We start from the raw sequence: 26,308 nt of genomic DNA, 5'->3' as shown, positions 1-26,308 counted from the left end.
GCCAATAGATATAATACACTAATGAATAAAAGTAATATTAAATGATAACTATAATAAATACAGATCAAAGTAATAATTATTATGTAAAATAATGATTTAAAAACAAATACAATATTTTCTGAGTTGTGTATCCCAGGAACACAGTCCACTAAGGGAAGAGAATACAGGCAATTTATAATATTACCTTACGAGCGTTCATCACTTTAACAGCTGTAAACGCACCAGTCTTCTCATGAAGTCCCTGAAATGCAGGATAGTGATAAATATCAAATGCTGGCTAGGTAATCCAGCTATCAAGAAGCAATCAAAGTAGAAAATATTAAAATTAGTGTCGAATACATTGTATGTTATGAAATATAAAATATATACAAATGAAATATACAGTATTATATAGAAAACAGAAATATTAAATTATCAACATTTTAAAGAAATCACCATTCCACTCAAAACACTCAACGAAGGTTATGGAACAGTTTGGCTGTTTATGTCTGTAGTAACTAGTGGACATAATTGCCTACTTAAAGTTATTGCTTACTTAGTGTCTTTAATCTAGGTTTGCATGGCACCAAAGCATTTAATCTAAATGGAAACTTTCATTTAATCTAAGTGAAAATTTTCTATTGAAGATGGCAAAAAAGGAGTTGTTCTACTAAACATTTTTTCAATTGATTATGTGATACTATGCAGACATCTTTCCACTGGACTCTTCTTCAAACACAAAATATTTATCATGTTAGCAAAAATATTAGCCATACATTATCTCCATAATGATCACTAGTGTGAACGATGCATAATTAATTCAACAGCCTCTAAACTGTTTAATATGCCCTGAATCATATGAACCAAAAATATTTATAAAAGGAATAAGTTCTAGAAAATTCTCTCTTATTGAAAAGATGATGAGTTATAAGAGCTTAGATCTTACCCTAAATGCAAGTATAAGCTACAGATTTGTAATTTTTAAAGGTGAACACATAGGTTTGGAATCAGATCTCCTATTTTGTGGCTGCTACCTTCTAGACGTATTCCAAACTGTAGTCATAGAAAAAATCAGTATAACATTACTATGAGTATGCCTTATCTGATATTTCGCAGCAGAAAGTTTGATTTGGGGGCTGTACTGGGTTGAAGAGTGTCCCCTCGAAAATTGAGGTTCGCCTGGAACCTCAAAATGTGACCTTATTTGGAAACAGAGTCTTTGCAGATGTAATCAAACTACGATGAGGTCATATGGATTTGTTTGGTCAATGTCCGGTTTCTTTATAAGAGGAAAGGAAGGGAGATTTGAACACAGAGACACACGGATACAGAAAGGGGTGATAGTCATGTAAAAGATAAGAAGAAATTGCAGTGATACAACTACAAGCCAAGAAATGTCAAGGATTGTTGATAACACCAGAAGCCACGAAGAGACAAGGAACAGTTTCCTCACTAGAGACTTCAGAGAGAGAATGGCCCAACAGACACCTCAACTCAGAATTCTTATGTCCAAAATTTTGAGGGAATACATTTTGTTTGTTTTAAGCCATCCAGTTTGTAGCAATTTTTTACAGCTGACCTAAGAAACTAGTACACAAGGCAGGAAAGACGGAAACTGAGCAAGGTAATGTGCTTGACTTGGGATAGGGTTCAGAGACTAGTAATCAAGGTACAAGGAAATGTCCAGAATTGGGTGAGCAGTTTAGGGTGGAGCATGCCAGCCACAGAAGACTAGAATTTTTAAAGGAAAGGAAAAAGTTACAGGTTATTGATTGATCAGGGAAAAGTAGGAACCCAAGATCAAGACCTGTCTGTTTAACCTAAAGTCTTGGGAAACAAATGCAAAGGCAAAATCAGATTTACATGAGAAGTGGAAATGAGGCAGAGTTTGTAAGGATCAATCCATGAAGTAATACTATCAGGTTCTAGAAACAATCTTCTCTTTTATCAGACAGAAAGCATTATTTAGCCTCTTTTAAATTTTTCAAAAGAACATGAGCTTGTGTTATCTTCTGTCACTTGTCTTAATTGGGGCAGCCTGTTTGTATGGAGTCAGATTACTTTTGCTGGACAGTTATAATAAAACAGTTTTAAACTGTTCTTTTTTGTAGGATTGTAATGACACCTGAACTTAACCGAGTTTATAAAAATTACTGAGTATGTTGGATACCCTTCAGATTTATTTACACCTCTGGGAGGAATTATATATTAATATTTTTATTTATTCAGTCCTTATAACTTAGGAAGCATTGTTTTCATAATTATTCACATAAACACTTGCTAGTAAAATTTTTTCCACATCTGTATGCACAAATACAACATGTTGGAAACTGATTTGCATGCATCCCTTTAAAAAGTTACAATGCTTCTTTCCTTGATTCTAAGAGATTATTTATGAGCCACTATTATTTTGTGCAATACAAAATATTTATCAGGTTATCAAAAATATTAGCCATACATTATTTGATTTAACTGATGATCAGTAAAATATAAAATTTTGGAAGTCTAAAATCAATAGATTATGACACATTAGTGAGACAACTGAATGTCATTAAAAGATTCCAACCATGGCCATAAAACAGAAAAAAAAAAAACAGCTTGGTTCTACCCTCATTATCTGTGATTTATTCACACTTGAAAATTGAAGTTATTTCGTCAGACAATGTATCCTAATATTGGGTTTGAAAAATATGCTCACTGAACCTACAGAGGAATAAAACTCCAGGTCTTGGAACCATGTACTGAGTTAATATGCCAAATCATTCTACAAGCCTCCATAGAAGTCTGGCATAAACAGACATATCATAGAAATTTGCTACTGTTAAGATAGCATTCAGAGAGTTCCCCCTATACCTTGACTCCTCAAAAATTTTATTTTGAAATAATTTTGGACTTATAGAGTAGTTTCAAAGATAGCACAGGGGGTTCCTGTATATCCTTTCCCAGTTTCTTCTAATGTTAACATCTTACATGGCCATGCTACAATTGTCAAAATGAAGAAATTAATATTGTATAATACTCTTAACTAAATTTTAAAATTTATTCTGACTTCCCAGTTTTCTCACTAATGTCCTTTTTCTAGGACCAAACCTGGATCCTACATTCTATTTAGCTATCATGTCTTCTTAAACTTCTGCAGTCCGTGACAAGTCCTCAGTCTTTCCTGTTTTTCCTAACTGTGACACTTTTAAAGCGTACTGGTCAAGTATTTTGTAGAATATCCCTCAACTTGGGTTTGGCTGATGTTTTCTTATGATTAGATTGAGGTTATGTGAATTTTTGGGAAGAATATCACAGAAGTGAAATGCCCTTTTCATCACATCATATCAGGGGTACATGATATCTCCATGCTGATCAATGGTGATATTAACCTGGAGCACTTGGTTAAGGTAACAACCTGCCAGGTTTCTCCACTATAAAGTTGTTATTTTTCCCTTTCATACTCTATTCACCAGAAGTGACTGATTAAGTGACTGATGTTGGTTTTGAAGAAGTATAACACTATTCTCGGGAACCTATCTAGAGAACCTAGAAGCCACCTTGAGATAAGCTAATTGTTCAGTGGTGCCATCTTGTGGTTCATTGATTATACAGAAGCTGTTTTGCGATCTTAGCTGAAGGACTTGTCATAAATGAGATGCTGAACTAGGACCTATGAATCCAGTTTTTAGGATGTGCCCTTTTTCAGTTAGAATGTGAGTTTTACGGCAAATTACGTTAAAACAACATTTGTGTTAAATACACAAAAGAACACTAAAAAAGGAATTTAGTTTTAGAACGCTAAGAAAGAAATTTAGTTTTAGATTCTACATTGAGTGTTAAATAATCTCACAATTGCCTTTAACCACAGTGAATATTATTCAGGAAAATCACAAGGACAGTAGTAAATTATAAATGTGGATTTTTTGGGCTGTTTTTCCTATCAGGAATATCTGGAGTATCATACAGGAGCCACTAGCTCCACAAGATTAATAATGCTTCATTAACTAGAGTTTGAGTACAAAGAATGATCTTTACATTTTTAATTGATAAATAAAAATTGTATATATTTATGGTTTATAACAAGATGGTTTGATATATGAATATATTGTGGAATGGCTAAATTGAGCTAATTAACATATGCATTACACCGCATGCTTATTATTTTTCTGTGGTGAAAACACTTAAAATTTACTCTTTTAGTAAATATATTTATAACAATATATTGTTATTAACTATAGTCACCATGATGTGCAATAGATCTCTTGAACTTATTCTTCTGTCTAACTGAAATTTTGTGTCTTTTGACCAATATCTCCCCAATCCCCTGTCCCTTACCGCTACCAAACTCTGGTAACCACTATTATACTCTCTGCTTCTATGAGTTCTATAAGTGAGATCATCCATTATTTGTCTTTCTATGTCTGTCTTATTTTACTTAACATAATGTCTTCCAGGTTCTTCCATGTTGTCACAAATGACAGCATTTCTTTCTTTTTAAATAATTTTAAAGCATCACAGAAGTAGGAGAAAAAAATTCTCTTAGCTCTCATTCTTATCGTGAAAGCAACTGCTGCTTAAATACTTTGTATAAGTTCATAGGCTCTTTCATATTTGAAGAACAGAAGACAATAGGTAGTAACAATGCTTTGTAGTCATTCCTGACTCTATATTCAAGTCTATTGGCATTTGGAATCAGGAAGTCTATCATCTTCACTTAAGAAAACTCTTTGTCTTGTCAAACTCATTCCACGCATTCAAGTTTAGTTATTAATAATAATAATAATAATAAATAATAGTTTAGTTATTGATTTGGGGGGCAATAGGTCAACTATTCAAAATACTTCCCGGGTACTCCACAACCTACAACAAGGTATAAAAATTATTTATTAAGTCCTGTCCTCCATGTTATTAAGATAATGAAACTCAATATTAGCTAAGAGAAGGACACATTAATTTGTCACTAACATTTAAGCATGAGTTAGACTATCAGATGAGGTAACTAAAACAGTGGCAATGAACAGTTAAGTACTGATGGAATGAGAAGGTGGAGTAAAGAAAAGGCTGGAGTCTGAGGAGTTCCAGAAGGGGTTGTTCTTCAGCCATATTGAAAGAAGCAGGTTTCTGGAATGGAGAGCAGGGAAACCATGAGTGAGCAGGGAATTTCAAAAAATGAAGGAAGTTTTAAAGAGGGGAAGAGGATGGCGAGTTTGAAAGATAAACTGTTCTATTCACAGTTTATTGGAGAAATTTATAGTTTGTAAGATGTATACACCTGAAACAATTAGAGAATAGAACCAAATGCAAAGGCTAATTATTAACATAAATTATTGGATCTCAAATACAGTATATTTAAACAGTTCTAGAGAAAAAATATATGCTACCATGTGAAGGACTTAAATAAAGTCCTAAAAAACTTCCCTGATTAATTTATGCTGACACAACTAAATCTGTCTTCTGGGGTTGCATTCCAAAATACAGTAATTAAGATAAACGTATATTCTTTTTGAAGTATCATTTCAAACTATCCAGGGAGAATACATATCCCTTAATGTGTTGATTTCAATTTGGCAAAGATTTGTGTTCTTAATTAATTAACTTATATAATCAAATAAGCAGCATCATTTAGTCCACTTCCCCTGGGAAAAAATGTAGTTTATTACGGTGCTGTTGTTCTTCATGGCTCTAAAATTAATATTAGCATTTTAAATCTGTCCTGTGAAAAGAAAATGTTGCATGTCCCTGAATTTAAGATACTGCTCACATACAGGGCATTTTTAAGAGGTATATGTGCCGGCTTTTAACAAAAACCAATGCAGGAAAATCTTGTTAAACATAACAAAGCAAATAAAGGAACAGTTATGAAACATTTCTACTTTACAAAATGACTTGCACTAGCATTCATGCAACATCAAATTCCCCAAATTTATTTGTATCTCAAAAGTAATGAAGCAAGGTCAATTTTTACACTGGGGACCTAGAATCAAATACAGGTTACCCAATAATTGTAAAGAAGAGTTATGAATTGTCAGTGTCCTGGTCACCTGAGACTTAAATTTGCTGACTTCTAACTGATCAACGTCTACCATAGTCCTTAGCCCCTACTTCCTTTGGGCACACAGCATTTGAAGATTTCCACTTTTGTTTTATAGGTCTGTCCTCTGCCTTTGGGCATGCTCGGATAGAGGTAAGTGGTTCTTCCAGTTACTCACTATGATTTCTGTAAGCAGATCTAGGAGATAGATGTAGGAGTGTGGGGAGAGATGAGAGAGAAGGGTAGGGGTAGAGCAGAGACCAGGTGATGGCCCTAGGTGGAGCTTAGTCTTCTCAAATCTGGACCACACTGACAGTATTGAGTAAGGTGTGTGGGCAAATTTATTAAATACAGAAAATTTCAGAAAAAAAACCAATAGGGCATTAAAGCCTAGTTATCAAGCACATCACTGTATCAAGGATTTAGTCACTCTATCAATAAAATCAGGTGAAACATAAAAGTCCTTAAAGTCTAGTAATATATTTATTTTATCTTGGTATCTCTAGTGCCTAGCATCATAGCTGGTACATAAGGCCCTTTTAATGAGTACTAGTTTAGTGAATTATGAATAGAGTAACTGGGAAGACTTCACAGAAGAGGTAAAATGTCAAATGGACCCTGAAGATGGCATAGCATTTGAACAGATTCAGAAGCAGAGGTTGGGCCCAGTGGATGGGACATTATGAACAAAGGCTATGAGGTAATGCTGAGCAGGAAGGCACAGACACTAAAGAAGGGAGGAAAGGAAAAAAGGGGGAAATGTCATAGAGAGAAGAGAGATGAAAAGGAGAGAATGCAAGAGTGCACCTGTTTTTGTCATGCCAGAAATTTCAGTGTAAATTTTTTTTAAATAAAATCTTGTTTAATAGAAGACAGAAGTCATCACTGAGATGAGCCATTAGTAGTTTAGCACTTTATGACTGGGTTTTGTTATTTAATGGTCTGATGCAAAGCCCAGGGTTGTTAAGGCACTGAAAAACCAGCATTGAATTGCAGTAATGATCAATTTCTTGGGGATTACACATTTTAAACCATAACAAATGATTTAAAATAGCAGTTGTGACAGCTGTGTTGGGAAAATCCACCATTCTGCAGCAGTTAATTACCATGTTTTTCTCTGGAAAGAATACAGGACAGTCCTTGATGGCCTTGTAATCTTGATTAGGCTAATTTTTTAAAAAATCATGCAGTTAAAGAAACTGTTGTAGGAAGACTGCTGACCCTTCAGCAGTTCCTACGTAGTCCTTCCCATTATTTGCTTTGCTTTCTGTTGGCAAATCAAAACCACATAATCCCCCAGGGCATTCTTTCGTTCTTTTCAATCGGTTTTGTGGTGGCAGAAGGCCATGAGGCACTTACTACACTCATGTCCATTCTGTAACCTCGTTTTTCATTCATAGAATTTTGTCCTTCTAGTCATTTGCTTGGGTGCCAGCTTTCTCATAGCAAACAAACTAAGTGACCCTTCGAGGCCACCGAGAGTGCGACTGTAAACAGTATCTGGGAGTACTTGGTGCTGTGCCAGGGAGGGACAAGACAACATGGCTGACAAGATGGTTTTTGTCAGCATCAGGTCCATGCAGAAAAACAAATACATGTGTCTAGAAAGGACTTTGAGAGGCTAACAAGTCTTTATCAATGTCTCTAAGCAAGGCCTTTCCTTCACCAGTGCTTGAGATGGGAAGTAATGGTGATTTGGTTCTTATTTGAAAGTTTTCATTTTGTTTCTTCCTTCTTAGTCTTCATCACCACTGTCAAGCTCAACAAGCCCAAAGGGACAGATGGGATCAGAACATTCAGGGTTTGGAGGTGTGGCTGAGATTGGAGTGGATCTACCACAGACTGGTAGTAGTGGTGGGAGGATAGGTTTAGGGACATATAAGGGAACATGGCAATTACTCTCCATCTCACATCTTATCCATTAGGAAGATTTACTTATTACTATAATAACAATTGCCCAAAGAGGAGATGTAGCCTATTTTTGAGATCCTCAAAGTTATTTTACAGACATCAACTTTAGATTTGTTTTAAGAAGGTTTAAGCAACTCAATGATGTTTAGACGTTTGACAGGCCCTATTTGGTAATTGACAAGATTATTAAGCTTCACACTTATTAACTCCCACAAAGCCTTGTACATACTGCTAGGCCACAGGCTGTACTCATTACATTAGATTGAGGGACAGTCATTTAGCTGCCAAAGGACACTGAAGAGAGTCTGTTATTTGATACCTGTATAAGCATCCTATCATTACAAAGTTTTGATACACCTAAGTGTATCAAATTTGGGAAATTCTTCTTAGGTGTGATTTTTTCCTTTTGGAGAAAACTCAGAACAGGCGGGAGTAGATATTTCTGACTTTCAGCAGATGGATCCTGGAGTTGAATAAATGCTATTTTAACCTTGACACTTTAAGATCAACAAAGGCTTCTATAATCAAGCTGCCACAACTTTCAGGTAAAACATTGCATGTTAATGGGGGAGGAAGAACAGGATCGCCTCTTCCTTCAAGAATAGTAACAAAGAGATTATTACTAGACTTTCTAAATATTGCTTATGACACTGCTGTCACTTTTAAACCTCTATGGAGAAATGTCCTATCTTCACATATATCACCAGGGTAAATCTGCATTCAAGTTGTTTTAGCAACATAAATAAAACTTACATGATCAGTTGGCACTTTATATTCCTGAGCCATCTTAAGTTCCTTTTGCCACCGAATCTATTTGCCTATCTATCTCGCATACTGGATTGGCAGCTCCCTAAGAGTAACTTTCCTCTCTAAATTTAGGGTCTAGCATAGTACCTGGCACATCATAGGCACTCAGCAAATATGTGCTGAACTGAACTGACCAAGTCAATTGCAACATGGAGCACTAAACAAGGAAGGAGTTGCAAAGGCAGAGGTGTGTGTGTGTGTGTATGTATGTGTGTGTGTTGGTGGGGTGTACAAAGATAATTTATATACCAAACAATATGGGAGAAGAGTTAGAGGGAGCCCAAAACCCAGTGGGCTCCATGATACGCTGGAATTCCCTGACAAAGGCTGTGAAAGTACTGTGGCTAAGTACTCCAGGAACTCCAGGGCCATTCTTTGTCCATAAGTAAATGGTATTTTCATTGACCCTAGGTTGCGCTGTGATGCTAACCAAAATTTTTCACAACTCTATCAGTCAGAGGGCCTCAATGAAGAAGCTAGTCAAGGTCAGAGGGCATGAGCTCACAAAATAATCGAAGTGCCAAGGCTCTTGCCAAATTGACAAAAGTTTGTCAGGTAACATTACTTCATGTTCATCCATGCTTCCCTTAACCTGTGGCTACTACTCTGAAATCTTCACTAAATACTTGCAGTTGATACCTTCTGTAGTTATATCAACTATGGGGACGTGATAGTGAGAGCTCTAAGTTCTTTACTTCTACATTTTTTTTTTCTTAACATACCCCTAAGTTACCCAAACCTTTGCTACATGTAGTCAAAAGATTTGTATGGAAACAGATTTTTGTAGCTATAAAGCTACAGAATCACCAGAATAATCCAACAGAATAATGTTTTTCCTCTTCCAGAAATCTGGGACAGTCATGGTCATGCTTATTAGAACTGTGAAAGGAATTGGAAGACAGCCTTCGTGGTTTCAGTGGCTTTGTAGCTTTGAAAGTGCCCTGTAATTTGAGGCAGTTATGTGTGCTTATACAGCAGCTTCGACTGAGTTTTATTGCCCTTGTTATTACTCCTGCAGGGAAACAATAGGTCAAAATACATAGTAACATCATTTGCAAATAGAGCTGCTCTCTATTACGCTATAGCACTCAAATGACGAATTGTACAAAATAGACAATAAAGTTCTGTGTTCTTGGCTGTGGGATACATACAACATTTGCAGGAAATAAATGAATAGCTACTAGTAGGCAACTAAGGAAAGACTGCAATATACTGCTATGTGGCAAGCCAGATCTACAGGGGACAAAAGTGCAAAGCCATTGAAGCTTGCTGTTACAAATGGGTGACACCGTAAAACCTTCAATGCTGGTCACTAATTCAAATTTAAAGTCACAGGCTATAACTGCACATGCTGAGGAAACTACATAGGAACTCCATGAGACTAGGGCCCACACTATTTCAAATCCTCTGATAACACTTCCAAGCAGCATTGTTTATCAAAGTATATGGAAAGCATGATCAAGTGAGTGATGACTAGCTCTCCATGTAAGAAGCTTCTCCACAATGACATTACCTTTTTTTCCCTCCGAATGACAATACACTACAAAGATAAAAAAGATCTCAGCTACTAGAATGACTTACATATTCAGGATTTTTTTTTTCTTCCAGTTACTATTTTCTCCCACTATGGTAGATTGTATACCTTTTTCCTTTAAGGTTTGTCTGGGCTTAACCATGGGGCAGTGGGTGAGGGTATGGCAAGAGCAACAAAACCCTCTGTAAGCAAACAGGTTTCAGCATACAGCAGATAGTGCTTTATTGCCATGTCACAATGTTTTAACACAGATTGCTTTCTTTATGTAATGCATGAATCAGTTAACACTCATGCAAAATGCATTCCATCTGCTCAGACAGATGTAAGCTGCAGTGTTTCCAATTCTATCAAACAGCAAAACTAGTTGAAAGAGAAGCATTGAGACAGATGGGTGATGAGTGAGAAGAGGGGTTCAACCAAAAGAAGCAACTTTGTCTTAAAATCTACCCAGTCAAAATGGAATTCTCAACTTTTCCGGGTGTGTCCACAGAGGTACAAACACAACAGCCCTTAATATAAAGATAAGGTGAAGAGGGTGTTGACGCATTTTTTAAAAAGTCTTTATAAACTGAATTGTCTCTGCAAACCATAGCAGTAACTAGTAGTACTCAAAGGCACTTTAGAAGCACTGAAGTTAACTGGGATGGCTGCTAAGAATAAGGGAAATGCCAAGGAGGAAGGAAAACAGAAAAGGAAGGAGTAGAAGAGAAAATGAGAGAAGCAGCAGGGAGTAGAAAAAGACTGGAGAAAGACGACGATGAGGAAAAAAGCATAGTTTCCATTTAAGATAGTACAAGAAATACCAATAACAGCCCTTAGGCTCTAGTCAATGCTTTTAAACATAGACATGAGAGAGCAAAAGGACGTCTTCTATCAATATCAATTTACCTCTAACTTCCGGGCCTGCCACCCTCAAAAGGCATGAGTCCTCATTGTAGCCCCTAAGTTGACTGAAAACTACTTTTACATGTAGACTGTTGCCTTGAATTGACCTTTATGGGTAAACTCCATGCCTCACACATTCCCTTCCTCAACATTCCACCCTGCTGTCCCATTCCTTCAGCATCTGGCTTTGGCCTTTGCAAAGCCAAAGCACTAGCTAATCTTCCCTTACTAATGTATTGCAAAGATCTTATCCAGTGACCTCTTTTCTCATCATGGTACAATATGTGCATTTTAACTGGCGCTGTGTGTGTGCGTGTGTGTTTGAATTACGAACTTGAGTTTTTAAATTTAATGCTTTTTTTGAGAGTGTTTTTTAACTCTAAGGAATTACCAAGGCAGTCGGAATTTCAGAACATTTTGGCTACTATAATGCTGGATTTGCCTATGACATGCTGTTTACCTCAAGCCTGCAGAAATGAAATCTGAAGAGTGTGAAATCAACTGAAAGTCTCAGATTTAAACCCCTCAATATATCCCTTACAGTTGTTTGGCAAACAGAGTGGTGGGGGGGCGGGGGAAGTGGATGGGGGGAAAGTATGGTGGATATAGCCACTCAAAGAATGCCAAGCTGAAAAATGCAGCATGATAAAAGTAGAATGGTACCATTGCACAGAATAATAGAATCTAACTACAAGAAGATTTGAGTTAAGGCTACCCAAACATAAAAGTCACTGAGGTAGGCAAGTGAAATCTAGCAAGGCAATATGGAAGACTAAGGCAATCATCTAGATAAAACTACACATTTATATCAATTATCTGGTTGTTTCAATAAATGTGTGTATATGTGTATGCATGCATGTAGGAGGAGTACGTGGAGGGAGCAGTGTGTATGTGTAGCAATGACAATTCCCAGATTTGGAGGAAAGGAAGGAAAGTGATCTAAAGGATCGTGGAAGCACGTAGAAACCAACTTTGCCTTGCTCACAACTTTGACTTTTTTCTTTCCTCCTTCAAATAGTTTCACCATTTTTTTCTGCTGAATTCTCCACCACTAATTTTCCAAATTCATTGATTCCCACTGTCCAAAGGCATAGAGGTAGTAGCAGAGGCAAGACTAAGCCCAAGACCCTGGTGCTCTTTAACCCTTTCACACTACCTCCATATGTAAGTATTTATTAAATGCTGCCTATATGATATGCAGAAAGCAAGGAAATATAAAAATTAGTTATAGTTTTTATTTTTAAGCAATTTTAATATAGATAATAAAGTTACACAAACCACCATAATGCAAGAGACAATGTGGCAATTTTCACAGTAAGAGTACAAGTGAAAAGTTACAAGGTCTTTGATAGTATTGGAATGATATTTAAGATTTTCCTATTGAAAATGTTTCACAAATCCAAGTCAGCAGTCTACCAAATTAGAGAGATTCTAGTATATTTGAATATTTTCAAATTCTCAGTTTATATTTTAATTCACACATAACAACTACATTTTGTTAGTTCTTAGGTTCTCTATGTTTTCAAATTGATTTCAATGCCATAAATTACTGCTACAATAATAATCTTCTGGATGGACCCATGATTAAATCCTATGGAACAAACAGCTAATATTTGGGAGATATAAGGAAAATATCTGGTATAACAAGCTGATTGAATTATTTTAATGTTTATGCAAAAGGGAAGAAAGAGTTTCACCTATAAATATCTCTGTGAATTCAAATGCAGGCACAAATGCAGTCTAAATATTATTTTAACCATTTATGTGTTACTTGGACAATGCTGGAACTTATTAAAAGATAAAAATATGTTTGATTAAATTTATTTTCACTTTGGGCTTGTATAAGTCAGGAATTGGGGCCTAATTCTTAGTCTGGAATTAGAAGTAAATTTAGATGGTCTATCTATAACCTTAGCAAGTTCACCCTGGCTAATCAGTTTCAAAAACCATGTATCCCCATCTGGCTTAGATGACAGATTATGGAGTCCAGAGAAGATACTGCACCCACATCTGACCGAGGCAAGAGAGTATCTGTGGGATGTGGCTTTGAGATTTACTTTGTCTTCTTGAAAAGATTAACCAATTACGTTATGCTTCGTTTATTTAGCAGTATTATCAGGAAGGTCAATCTGAATTAATTTAAAATCTAAATTGAAGCAACTTCAATATATTCATCCTGGCTGCCTAACAGAGAACCTTAGAGAACCTACTATATTGATTGAGCAAGAATAATTTTTAATTAACTCATCAAGACTATACCAAGGTATATGTTTTCACTATCCTCTACTGCAACCAATTCAACAAAAATTCATTGAATGCCTGTCTGCAATACACTGTGTTAGGAAGTGTGTGATAGAAAATCTAGGGCTATCAAAGAACTTTAAAAAAAAATGTTGTCCTAAATAGATTAAATAATCTTTTTACAATTTTGTCTATTATATTAATTTGCTCAACAACACTTTTTTAAAAAGCCCCCACAAATATTTATGAATTATTATGCTATTTGTTTAATATTACCATTTGATATGTGTGAGAGGCCCCAAAAACTATTTTCCTCTTTAATCAAAAGTATTAATGCATTAGATAAATATCTAATAAAGTAAATACATTTTTTGAGTTCACATTAAAATTTTCATTTTCCTATAAATCATTCAGACATGTATGTGTTCAACTTCTAAACACTTAAGGATTTTTGGTTATCATTTTGTTGTTCCTTTCTAAATTGTATTGAATTTTGGTCAGAGAGTATGTTCTATAGGATATGGACTCTTTGGTATTTAAGATTTTCTCTACAGCCAAGATTATAATCAATTTTTCAAAATGTCCCTTACGTGCTGGAAAAGAATACAGCACATAAGAAACATTGTATTTTCTAACCTTGATTATTTTGTTAGTTTATTCTCTAACTCTTGATCCAGAATTCAATATATTTCCATGGGTCCAAGCTTGCTAATTGCATTCTTATGAAGGTTTTTGCCAACTTGATCTATAACATTCCAAGGCAGATATTAAAGTCCCCCAGTCGGTGATTATGGAAGTATCAATGTCTTTTGTAATTCTATCAATTTAGCTTCACTTAGTTTTAGGGTATATTTTAGGCATATATGCATAGAAGTTCTGATATTCTAAAATTTTAATAATAGATTTTTAATTTCATTTATGAAATAAAACTCCTCTATCACTAATAAAAATAAATTTAAGGTAAGAAAAAACACTTTTTTGAGAATTCATAACAGAGATTAAAACTGATCCGTGAAAAAAGTGTACTGACTTTTATGGCTTTTTTATTTTTTGCTTTGTTTTGTTTTATGCACCTGACTTACATTCTTACATTTTTTGAGAGCTATGCCACCTCGCGTGCTCCTGAGGCTAAGCAGTGTTCCTTGGGCTAAACTTTGAACACAAAATAACTGACTGAACTGGTTTTCCCCTGAGCTAACTGACAAATGGCTGTCTTGGCAAAATCTAAATGAGGAAAAAATTATCTTGCCATAGCAATGCCTACAAGGCTGTATGACCAATATCTTCATCCTAAATAAGTCTTTAAGAGACACAGAAATCAGGCTAGAGGCCTGCAAAGAAAGGTGGCAAAGATAGATGGTTTATTTTCTTTCTTTACTCCAATTTTATTTATTAATATACAAAATCTAATTCCTTTCAGACCCAAATTACAATATTTACATAAATAGCAGCTCAGCAGCCTTTGCCACTTGTGTGGATTTAAATATTTGTTGCACCCCTTAACAGCTGCTGAAACATTGCAGGGTTTCCACTTCAGCAAGATCACTACAAAAAAAGATCTCACTATCTCTCTAAGCCCACACCTGGGAATTCACACAACCAAAGTACTCTGGCTCCAAGGGTCTTTTCTGGTGCTATGGTCATGAGTCACTGTCACTGTGCTAATTTAGAGTTTGTTCTTATTTATTCCTTTGTGAACTATGAGAAGTCAGAAAATGCCTATACTCTTCATGGAGAAGTACCCAAAAGAGTGTGAACTCAGGGGCCTCCTTAAGGAAGCTTCTGTTTCTGCCAAAATTAAGGCTTTCCTCTAAGGAATACACTGTTACTCTCCATTACTTCCTCCCCCACTATCCCCAAACCACCACCCCAGGTGCGGGCTTAGGAGATAGTGAGATTGTTTTATAATTGTCTCATCGGAGTGGAACCCCTGCAATATGTTTCAGCAGCTGCTAAGGGGTGCAACAAGTATTTAAATGCAGGAGAGATTCACAGTTTAAAATAAACATCAAAGGCAATCATGAAGGGGAAATACGTTGCCCAACAGGAGCCTGAAGGGGGCATAAAGAGTTGTGTATATGGCTAGAAGAATAGAACCCTACTTTTCACTGGGTGATATTAAGAGTGCTAAGGTGCTGATTTGCTGTAAGCTGCTTCCAGCCCAAACTGTTGGAGTGGGGTACAAAGAGAAAAGGGGAGAGAAGGGAGAGGAGAGAGAAGAGAAAATTTATTCCCCTGAAAATTCATCTGATTAATCCTTTTTGCCTAAACTCTGTGAAGTTTACCTATTGTCTCAGCAAAATTCAGACACCCTAAATTACCTACTTATATTCTCCCAAATTAACTAGGACATGACCAAGTCTTGCCTTACAGAAAGCCAAATGGAAACTAGTTTTTCTCTCCTGACTAGTTTAACCACCAAATTAAATCATAAGATTATTCAAGTATTGAGAACCATACATATGTGTGTGTGTCTGTGTGTGTGTGTATGTGTATGTGTTTTACTTGAGATGTATATATTCATTTAACTTTACAATTTGAACCATCTTTGCTACCAGTTAAAACAAACAGTGATTTTCTGGAAAGATCTGATTTCTTCCTCTACTTGGTGCATTTGATTATTTCAGAGTTTGTTCATTAATTTTTTTTATTTTAAAAGATTTAGAAATTTCCAGCTCAAACAAGAAGGAGAGATTTTCCTAATAAATAGAGTGAGTCCATTTGCAGAATTGGCAAGTTGTAATAGTGAAGTAGCCCACAGATATCTCAAGACCTCTCCCTATGTTTTCAGGGTAACTAGATGTACTATACAATATTGCAGGCTAAATATCTGTGTTTAGTTGGTATCTCATTTAGATTTTTGATACTAAGCAGCACTGTGAGCTGTGAAATCCTTTCTATGAAGATTTATAAGTGTACACTCTGCCTCTCATTATATGAATTAAACTCAGCATATTTCTGCATTATACATTCTAAATAAAGTCATAGCAATAGAAAAAGGTCTTTTAAATCAAATTTTTATGTCTCCATCTGAATTACAACTTTTTATTATTTTCATGCAACTGAATTGCTTTGGATAAGATAAAGCTTGGAAGATTATCCTCTTACAAAAAGTGACTTAAACAAGTCATTCCCATGAGTTGATGACCAAATTGACTCCAACAGCAAAAGCCTTTGAGAACTGCTTTGGCATAAGCCTTGCTTATAGAATTTTCATAAATTACCACATAGGATGATGGGAAATGACAGTCTGAGAAATGTCAGCGTGAGAAATGAAAGTCTCTTAGATAGAATTCTGAGATTGTCAGGCTCCCTCTCTTATATAAAATGTATAAAAAGTGCAAAATCTCCTGAAGAAACTCCACTTAAGTCAATCTGAGCATTATTACCTTTAAAAGAGAATACTCTTCTACAGAGAATAACAGAAATGACTGAAGTAATGGAAAATGAATCTTTCTAGGAAAGTTTGGAGGCATTAGTGTTATTAAGCTGAGAGAAGAGAAGGCTCAATGGTAACTTGGAATATTATCTTCGAATATTCAGAAATTTATGGCTGCTGCTGTGACTACAGAAAACTGATAAAAAGGAAATGGGCTTTAATGAAAGTGGAAAAGATTATTAACTAAACATCAGCAAGGATTCCTTGACAATTAAAATGATAACACATGGGAATGGGTAACTTCCTTTTCACAGAGACCTTAAAATAGTGTGTGTGTGTGTGTGTGTGTGTGTGTGTGTGTGTGTGTGTCTGTTACTATTTAACCTAAAAGTTTGAAGTTTGGCCAGTCTAAATAAAGGGTGTCAAAACAAAACTCTTTTTCCTCAAGTAGTAATACTATTCAATAACACAACTGCCTTCATACCTTCTGCAACTTCAGCATCCTTAAAACTATCCCTAGTGTCTTCACAGTAGCTTTACTTCTTGTGTTTCAGAAAATGCAATCAATTTGGTGCAAAAGCCTGGGCTGAGGTTTCATAAAAATCATATACCATACCATCCCGCAGCTTAAGTATTATTCTTTGTCCACCATTTATACAATATTGGTTTTTGTTTCTCTCAGGCCTGTCTGGAAGATAAGTGGTACATAACTTCTCTTGCTACTTTCTAACTTTTTAGTGACTAAAATCTTAATTCTCAAACCAGCCACACATGATATGGAATATTTAAGAATCGTTAAAGTATAAATTTGCTAAACTCTATGCAGGGCCTCTTTGCCTCAAGTGTATTGCCCACTGGAAACAAATTTAATCAACTTTCTGCGACCATTAAGAGCACAATAAGCACAAGCCCCATCATCTTAGTTTTAACATCAGCCACTAATTGTATCCATGGTAAATATTGACTTTGGAAAGTTAAAGTTACAAACACACCCATTTCAAAACCAATATATTCTCTATATAGTTTGTACATCAAATGGTCCATATCATAGTACCAAAATATTTTGTTGTCCATTGCTATTATTTGGAGGAAATCTCTGGATAATCTCAACCAAAATAAAATCATGAGGAAGAAAGAATTTCAGAGACCTGAAAATTTATTTCTTCATTTTGGAAATGGATAATGACTTTCCTATTATTTTTGTTTTTCGAAATGTCTTATGATTAGCTTTAATTTGTGTAGGATAACTTCCTGGCTGGCTTTTTTTTTCTCATTTGAAATTTTAGTGGCTAACAAGTAAAAAAATTCTTAGATTTCATGGAAGGCAGCCAATGAATGATGACATTTATGTATTATCTTATTCAAAACTAGCTCTTGAGTAATCTAGTTCACAGTTAAAGTTAGGCTGTGGTAGAGAATACTACTTTATTATAATAAAGACTCAATTATATTTATTTTCAAAGTAAGAAACCATTCACTGTTGCTTCCTTGATGACAAAATTATTTCAATAACTGTTTTACAGCAACTAAGCACAATTTGTATCTTATCACCATCTTGTTTTATGTGAAACTCAAATATAGATAAATAGATGATAGATAGATAGATAGATAGATAGAGTCTCGCTGTGCCGCACAGGCTGGAGTACAGTGGCGCAATCTCGGCTCACTGCAACCTCTGCCCCCAGGTTCAAGTGATTCTTCTGTCTCAGCCTCCTGATTAGCTGGGATTACAGGCACGTGCCACCACACCTGGCTAATTTTTTCTGTATTTTTAGTAGAGACGGGGTTTCATCATGTTGGTCAGGCTGGTCTCAAACTCCTAACCTCATGACCTGCCCGCCTTGGCCTCCCAAAGTGCTGGGATTACAGGCATGAGCCACCATGCCCAGCTGAAATTCAAAAATTTAAATCAAATTCATGGTAAGCACAATTAACAATATTAACCGTTCATAATTTGATGAAAATACATTAAATAAACCCTGACATTTATATTTATGGGCAATTAATCTTTAACAAGAATGTCAAGACAATTCGATGGAGAAAGATTAAGTCTTTTAACAAATGGAGCTGGGGCAACCTACAAAACAAAATAAAGTGTGCCCCTCCCTTCTACCATACACGGAAATTACCTCAAAATGGATCAGCTACCTAACTGTAAGAGATAAAGCTATAAAACTCCTAAAAGAAAACATAGCAGTAAATCTTTGTGACACTGGATTAGGTAATGATTTCTTATATATGATATCAAAGGCTCGAGTAACCAAAGCAAACAGATAAACTGGCCTTCATCAAAATTAAAGTGAAAAGACAACCCACAGAGTGGGAGAAAATATTTTTAAATCATATATCTTATCAGGGACTTCTACTGGCAAATGATTTGAATGGATTTATCCAAGGAAGACATAAATGCCCAATAAGCAACTGAGATGTTCAGCATTATTAGTTGTTAGGGAAATGTAAATCAAAACCACAGTGAGATACCACTCCACATCCACTAAAATGGCTATAATAATTTTTAAAATTGGAAAAGTGTTTTGGTGCAGGTGGGGAGAAATTGGAACTTCATATACCCTTGGTAAGAATGGAAAATGCTGTAGTAATGGTGGAAAAAAGTCTTGCAGCTCCTCAAAAAGTCACACATAGAGTTACCATATGACCCAGCAAATCCGTTTGGAGGTATATACCCAATAGGATTGAAAAGATCCATCCCCACACAAACTTGTATATGAATGGTCATGTCAACATTATTAATAATAGCCACAAAAGCTGAAACAACCTAAATGTCCACCAAAACTGATGAATGAATGGAGAAGCAAAACGTGGTATATCAATAACAATGGAATATTATTTAGCTATAAGAAAAAATAATGTCCTGATTCATACTATGACATGAATAAAATGAAAACTATTAGGTTGGTGCAAAAGTAATTGCAGTTTTTGCCAATAAAAGTGATGGCAAAAACCGCAATTACTTTTGCACCAACCTAATATATGTTAAGAGAAAGTAGTCTGTCATAAAATGTCACACATTGTATGATTCCATTTATGTGAAATGTCCAGAATATGCCATAGAATAAATTAATGGCTGCCAGTGTCTTGGGGCAGGGGGCCTGGGGGATTACTGCTAATGGTTAGAGGGTTTCCTTGGTTTCCTTTGTGGGTAATGAAAATGTTATGGAATCAAATAGTTATCATGGTTGCACAGTTTTTGTATACACTAAAAACTACTGAGCTGTATACTTTAAAAGGTGATGGTTATATAATTATATCTTAATAAAGCTGTTATTTTTAAATGAAAATAAGTTAAATAACGACTGAAGAGATGTTAAATATGAATTTCCTCTAGTCTTAAATAATTTTTTAAAAAGATACATTTTAATAATAATACTCATATATTAAAGGTACAAATTAATGCATGGTCAATCTCCGGACACTGAAGCAAGCTCTGGTATGGTAAAAAAGCATTTTTGTCTTTGAATTCCAGCTGTTTATCATTAGCTAACTCTGTGACTATAAGGCAAGTTACTTGACCTCTCAACTGTGAAAGGGGAATAATGATACCTTCCCTCACAGGATTGTTTTAGAGATTAGAAGAGATAACCTACAAGAAAGAAGTAGCATAGTGCCCGACACATAGCAAGCAATAAAAAAATACAAAGCCAAAGAGAGATAATTCATTCAAGGCAAGGTACTGGGCGAGAGCTTCAAAAACAAATTAAGTCAAGGACTTCACCCTCAAGGGGTTCAGGGTCATCTAAGCTATTACAAAATTACCATTGACCAATTTTATTATTCTTTTCAAGCTTTCTGTATGGCAAGGGATCCCAACTGCACATCTGCCTCCTCAAAAGGCTTCTGCACCCCTTTCTCTGCCTGCCCCACTACACATGTGATTGAGGAGGCATTGCATCAGGTAGTGCAAAGAATTCTATTTATGTGTGGCTATTAAGTGAACACTAAAAAGCAGTCATCTCTCACTGGGGATAGCTGTGATGTATTTTCCAAGAGCATTGTATTAATATATTGAAAGCCTGGCTTCCACACACTCTGTTGAGGAACATATTCCAGTGTATTTCTGAGATGTAGATTTCTCAGCTGCTGCTGATTTCTAGGTTCAAGCAGCATATTATGTTAAACACACCCTTTTTGGGTTATGAATCATAAAATCATGCAGATACTGGCTATATACAATAATTTGGCAAGTCATTAGCATAAGAGTAGTCTAGTTTATCACTGGAGAACCTTATCTGGCAGGTTTCATTTATTGATGCTCCTTGCAGAATGAAAACAACCAAGGTCCATCACAGAACACTGTTTACCTTGGCTCTTATTATTTCTCTTTCAAAATCATCATCTTAGCAATTTTACTATTCTGTATAGGTCTGTTTGTGCTTGGAAGTGGAAATTCAGCTCCCCCAAACATAATCAGGTTATGTTATAAAGCACATATCAATATTACTAAACAAATTACTCTTCCCCATTCTATATTTATGCAATCAATGATCCAGGTTTTTCTCTTTTACCTAACTGAAAGAGATCTATTTGAGCAAGCAATTACAGTAAACCAAGACAGTAAAATATTTAGAAAATAATACCTACTCTTCTTAGAAGGCAATCTTTACTCTTGTAAGGTGAGTATATTCTCTTACACTGAGATTAACTTTATTAATTAACTTTCCCTCTTCCCCAACTAGCTCAAAAAATAACAATTCCCCAGAAATTACAGAAAGTGAAAAAACCCTAAAAACTGTAAACCTGATAACAGTCTTGTTTTACACTGGCCAAATCATCTTAGGTCAACTAGACACTGATTTTGGCAACCTGATACATCACTTCAACCCAGGTGGCTCCATCTTGACCCAGACACTGATATAGGCGAACAGATGTTTCTCAAATTTCACATGACATTATCCATTCCACCTGTTTTTGTGATAGATGATTTACTTTCTGACACTCAAGCAAATCTGCCTACTTCCCCCTCCTACCATTCCCCCAAATCAGGCCACCTCACCAGAGGAATTGCCGAGCTTAATCAGATACTAGTGCAATGCTTTCAATTTATAGAGGCAGAAACAAATTCCAGAAAGGGAAAGTAACCTTACTGGTGACACTTTAAGAAGAGAGTATAGCCGGCAATTGAGCCTGAAATCATACCTCTGGGGTCTAAGTCTCAGTGCTTTTCTATAACTACACAATTCTATCTCTATAGCATTTTGGTTATCTATCCATTCATCCATCCACATATCTTTCAAATCTCTCCCTTTCTAATACGAAAAAGTAAAAAAAAATAAATGGAGATGGTACACTTTTTTTGGTCATGTTTACTGAGGCACAATTTACATCAGTAAAATTTGCCCATTTTAGTGTGCATTTCTATGAGTTTTGACAAACACATGCAGTCACATAATCACCACCACAATCAACATGAAGAATAGTCTCACTACCCCAGAAAATCCCATCAGATGGCACTTTATTCTTATTATACTGACTGTTCTGGTAATGGACTTACCAGTTAATGGAAAATTCTGTTTGACTAAATGTTTAGCTTAACCAAGAGGCATCTAAAACACACTTTTTGCCCCATTTTTTGCTGAAAAGTTTTCTAAAATGCTAGAGTTATTTGCTGCCTTATAGAGAAGATAGAGAAGAGAACAATAGGATATATCAGCCAGCTTGGTCAATCAGGTAGGGTTCCTCAGGTGACAGGCCTGGGCAATCCAGGGATGCAAGGGATGGATACTAGCAAGCAAACAAACAGCAGAGAAAGAAAGAAGACACATACAGAGAAAGAGAGAGAGAGAAGGAAAAAAGTGGGAAGGAAGATGAAAAGGAAATCTTGTTTATGCATACATCTTGCAGAGTCAGTTTTAACTATTGATTATAGACGCAGAAGATTTGTGAAACCCTGCTGAATATGTGCCCACGTGTCTGCAAATGCCTGGAAATAGCTTTTTAAATTTGTTTGGTTATTTTCTTAGTCATGCTATTAGCTATGTGTGTAACAAAGCCCCCAGTAAATTAAGGGTTCCTTTGAATTGGCTTAACCAATCAAGATCTGACTGCAAAAAAAAAAAAAAAAAAAGACTTTTTTCTTTAAGAAATAAGGTTCTCTGCAAATTAATATAAACGCTATCATAGGTTTTGGGTATTTGTTTATTTGGCCTCAGATGCCAGGAAAATCTGATCTTTATTATCCAACTGAATTCAGTTTCGCATCTTAGATTCTTGGGATAGTTATTTTTATTCCTCTCCTGATTGGTTTCTGATCTCTCACCTCGATCTCAGCAATGGATATTAAGTTTACAAATTGCCTCTAATCTTCTGACAAAAGGTAGGGTTTAATTTATAAATTGTTTGCATCTGGTTGCTGGGTAACTGGCTAAAAGAGTAATGTGGAACATGGATCTGTACCAACCTTTTGCTTCTTAACTGATAGCCCATATTTTAAGAGGAGTGTGATTCTAATCAGAGATTATAGAGCAATACTATTTTCTTAATAGTAGAATAGAGCAATAAAAAATAATGATTGTTTAAGAAAGAAAAGGAATCAATTGAAATTTCTTCAATATGCTGGTTATTGTCTCAAAATGACTCCAGGACAAAGAACCATTAGACTCAAGTAACTAATAACAATGATAAATATAAATGCAAAATTGTGGATGACTTATTATGTAACAGGTTCTAGGAACCTGTTACATTGACAAACTCAGTTAACTTTCACAACTATCCTATAGGTCAAAGAGTATCATTGTGCCCACAATGCAGATGAAAAAATTGAGAGGTCACATGCCCGAGATACTTAAGTGCCACAATCAGGACACAAATCCAGAAAATCTGACCCCAGATCCCATGTTTTTAAAACGTTATACAATACTTCCTTTCACTACATGTTGGGTCAAATAACTTTCTTAACTGACCCTCAAAAACCCACTCACTGATCAAATCTATTTGATTAGCATCTATTCGAAACATCCTCATATATATGTATAGAGAAGTTTAGATACTGCTGTACCTAAGAAAATCAGGCCTTTTAATCTTTATAAGTGGTCTTGAGGTCTCTATTTCTGTCCCTAAACAGTCAGCGGTCCTGTGGTAGTGGTATCCTTAGCCTGGTATATTGTGTTCCTCTCCTTTACTGAAATTGGAATGACCTACAAGCATACTAAATATTGATATTGCTTTCTGCTGCTGTTGCATCCATAAAAATTCTAAAATAGCATGCACATTGGCAATAACAATGTGATGCTATAACATTCAAATGTTATCAAATATTCAGATGTTTAGCATCTTACGTACATGAGCACTAACCCTATGACATAATAAGCTAAAATGAGATTTTTCCTGACATTCAAGGAGCATTAGTGTCACTTTATTACAGACTGTTTACATACCATTGAAGATCAAGTGGCAAAAGTAAAGAATAAACACAGTCCCAAAATTTAGAATTCCTTTAAGGACAAAGATTCTAATGAGAGTTCTTTGTTAGGTACATAGGCACTTTCTCACAGAGCTTTCTCTTAAATGTCTTGGTTGTCAAGTTTGTTGTAAGCAACTGTTAATGTATCTAAATAATATATTTAGATATATTTTCATAAAATATAAATTAAAGGATTTAGCAAAACTGTCAGAAGAGATTTTTTTAATCAAAGAAGGAACAATTACAGGAAACTGATCAATAGAAGCAATAAAAATGTTACAACCACAAATTTTCCTTTTGAGTGTGGTTGATAAACATCAAACTTGAAAAGAAATTGGTAAGGTAAAAATTATTTTCCTTACAGGAAAACTATAACTATTGTTGATTGTCTAAGAACTATAAAGAGACTACCCTACTGATCCTTAGTTTATTTAGAAAATTTGTTGTACACTTAATGTTAGGTACTTTGGGGTGGTTTTAAAAAGTGAAGCATAAGCTGATATCTTACATATTCTATCTTTCACATAATATATGGCATCTACAGTGGTTTAGTGGATCTCATCTTCTTTCTGTCAGTGTCAGAGCAAAATTTAAAATATTACTGTCTCCAAATATCTATAGGTCCCTACTGCCAATAATTTCACTTCATTCTTTTATTTTATAAATTAGAGATAAAGATCACCATTTATGAGACCATCACCTGAGGAGATAATCAATTATGTATGCTGCAAATGCGGACTTGTCTCCCAGCTAGAGGAGGTGAGAGGCCCTAAAGATAAAGCTGCCTCACCCCAATCTTCTCAATCAGAATAATTTCAATATGTCTCTCCTTCTTTCTCTCTCACATTCCCAATGTCACTTGTAGCTCCTTAATAATATTTCTTACAGTATGTATTGTATTACAATTATTTCTTCATGCTCTTCTAGTTCAATTACGAAGTTTCTCCTATTTCTCCTAACTCTAGTTTTTACTTCTTCCATTAGAATTATGTACTTCCATCTTACCATTTAGTATTGTTTCCTCTATTGAATAAAAAATCCTTTTGGACTTGTTATTAAATCAGAGCACAGAGAGGCAACCTAAGGCCCTTTCCCTTTCTTCCCCTCTGTTCAACAGCTTATATGTTATCTATACCCACAGCTCATGATTGTCCTGGTAAAGGCAAGCAGGGTACTTCCTCCAGGTCACTGGTGCAACTCCATGTTTATGCCTCTTAATTAAGATTAGGTTCTCAAATGCAACTTAAGTCCTTTGCCTGCAAGGGGATAGCTAACATTTACTTAGCATTTCTTATGTACCAGGCACTATGTCCTCTGAGGTAAGTATTATCATGCTTAATTTAATAGATGAGAAAACCTGAGGCTCAGATAGTTTAAGTAATTTGCCTAAGGTCACACAGAAAGTGGCAGAGTTAAAGTTAAAATCCAGGTCTCAGCGATTCCAAAGCTCATGCTTACGGTAATACACTACTCAGCTTCCCAAGGTAATCTAGGTTTTATTTATTTCAAATAAGAATAAAAGGAGCCAATTACAACTGAGGATTCCCTTGTAAATACTGAAACTCAGCCTCAGAAAGAACAGAAGAACATTTATCACCTGATGTATCCACTTGAAATATTATGGACCAGAACACAGTGAACCTGGGTTCAGTCAACTTGGGCTCAGGTTAAAAGAAATGTAGGTGAAATATACTAACTTATAAATGTTTGCTTCCTGTGACTCAAATAATTATGTTTAATCTGAAGTCCATTGACCAAATACATAAAATTGTAGGCAAGTGGCTTGTAGATGTTAATATTTCCTTACTTTCTTAATAGGAATATATCAAACTTAGGCTGTATCTTGAGGCTATGTGTCTTCAGTGAAATAATCAGCCAGTGTTTTAAATAACCAGAAGTTAACTTACAACCCAGTCAAACAACTGGATTGACAAGGTTTATTTATTGTTAAATTGACGAAGTTGACTGGAAGAGACCAATTAGTCTGTTTGGCAGCAGACTAACAAACAAAGATCCTCAAATAATCTGCAAATTATCTCACTACGTAAATCCTATCAGGAGAGGGAATCCTACAACTTTCTACATCACCATCCTTAACTTCTGCCCTTTCTGAGAAATCTTGCCAGATTTCCAGATCTGAAA

At 35.5% G+C, this 26,308-nt stretch overlaps 1 protein-coding gene across 1 annotated transcript in view; it reads right to left on the bottom strand.

Annotated features, from left to right (window-relative positions):
- Positions 1-26,308, bottom strand: part of NRK (Nik related kinase) — a 134,455-nt gene that overhangs the window by 76,233 nt on the left and 31,914 nt on the right. Inside the window, exon 3 of the mRNA XM_003262142.4 lies at positions 185-241. Within this exon, the coding sequence (XP_003262190.3) occupies positions 185-241 (57 nt within the window). The remainder of the gene's footprint in view (positions 1-184; positions 242-26,308) is intronic.

This window comes from Nomascus leucogenys, chromosome X, assembly GCF_006542625.1.
Source record: "Nomascus leucogenys isolate Asia chromosome X, Asia_NLE_v1, whole genome shotgun sequence".
Classification (NCBI taxonomy): Eukaryota; Metazoa; Chordata; class Mammalia; order Primates; family Hylobatidae; genus Nomascus; species Nomascus leucogenys.
Note: the sequence above shows the minus strand (reverse complement) of the source record. Positions and strands in the feature narration are given on the sequence as shown.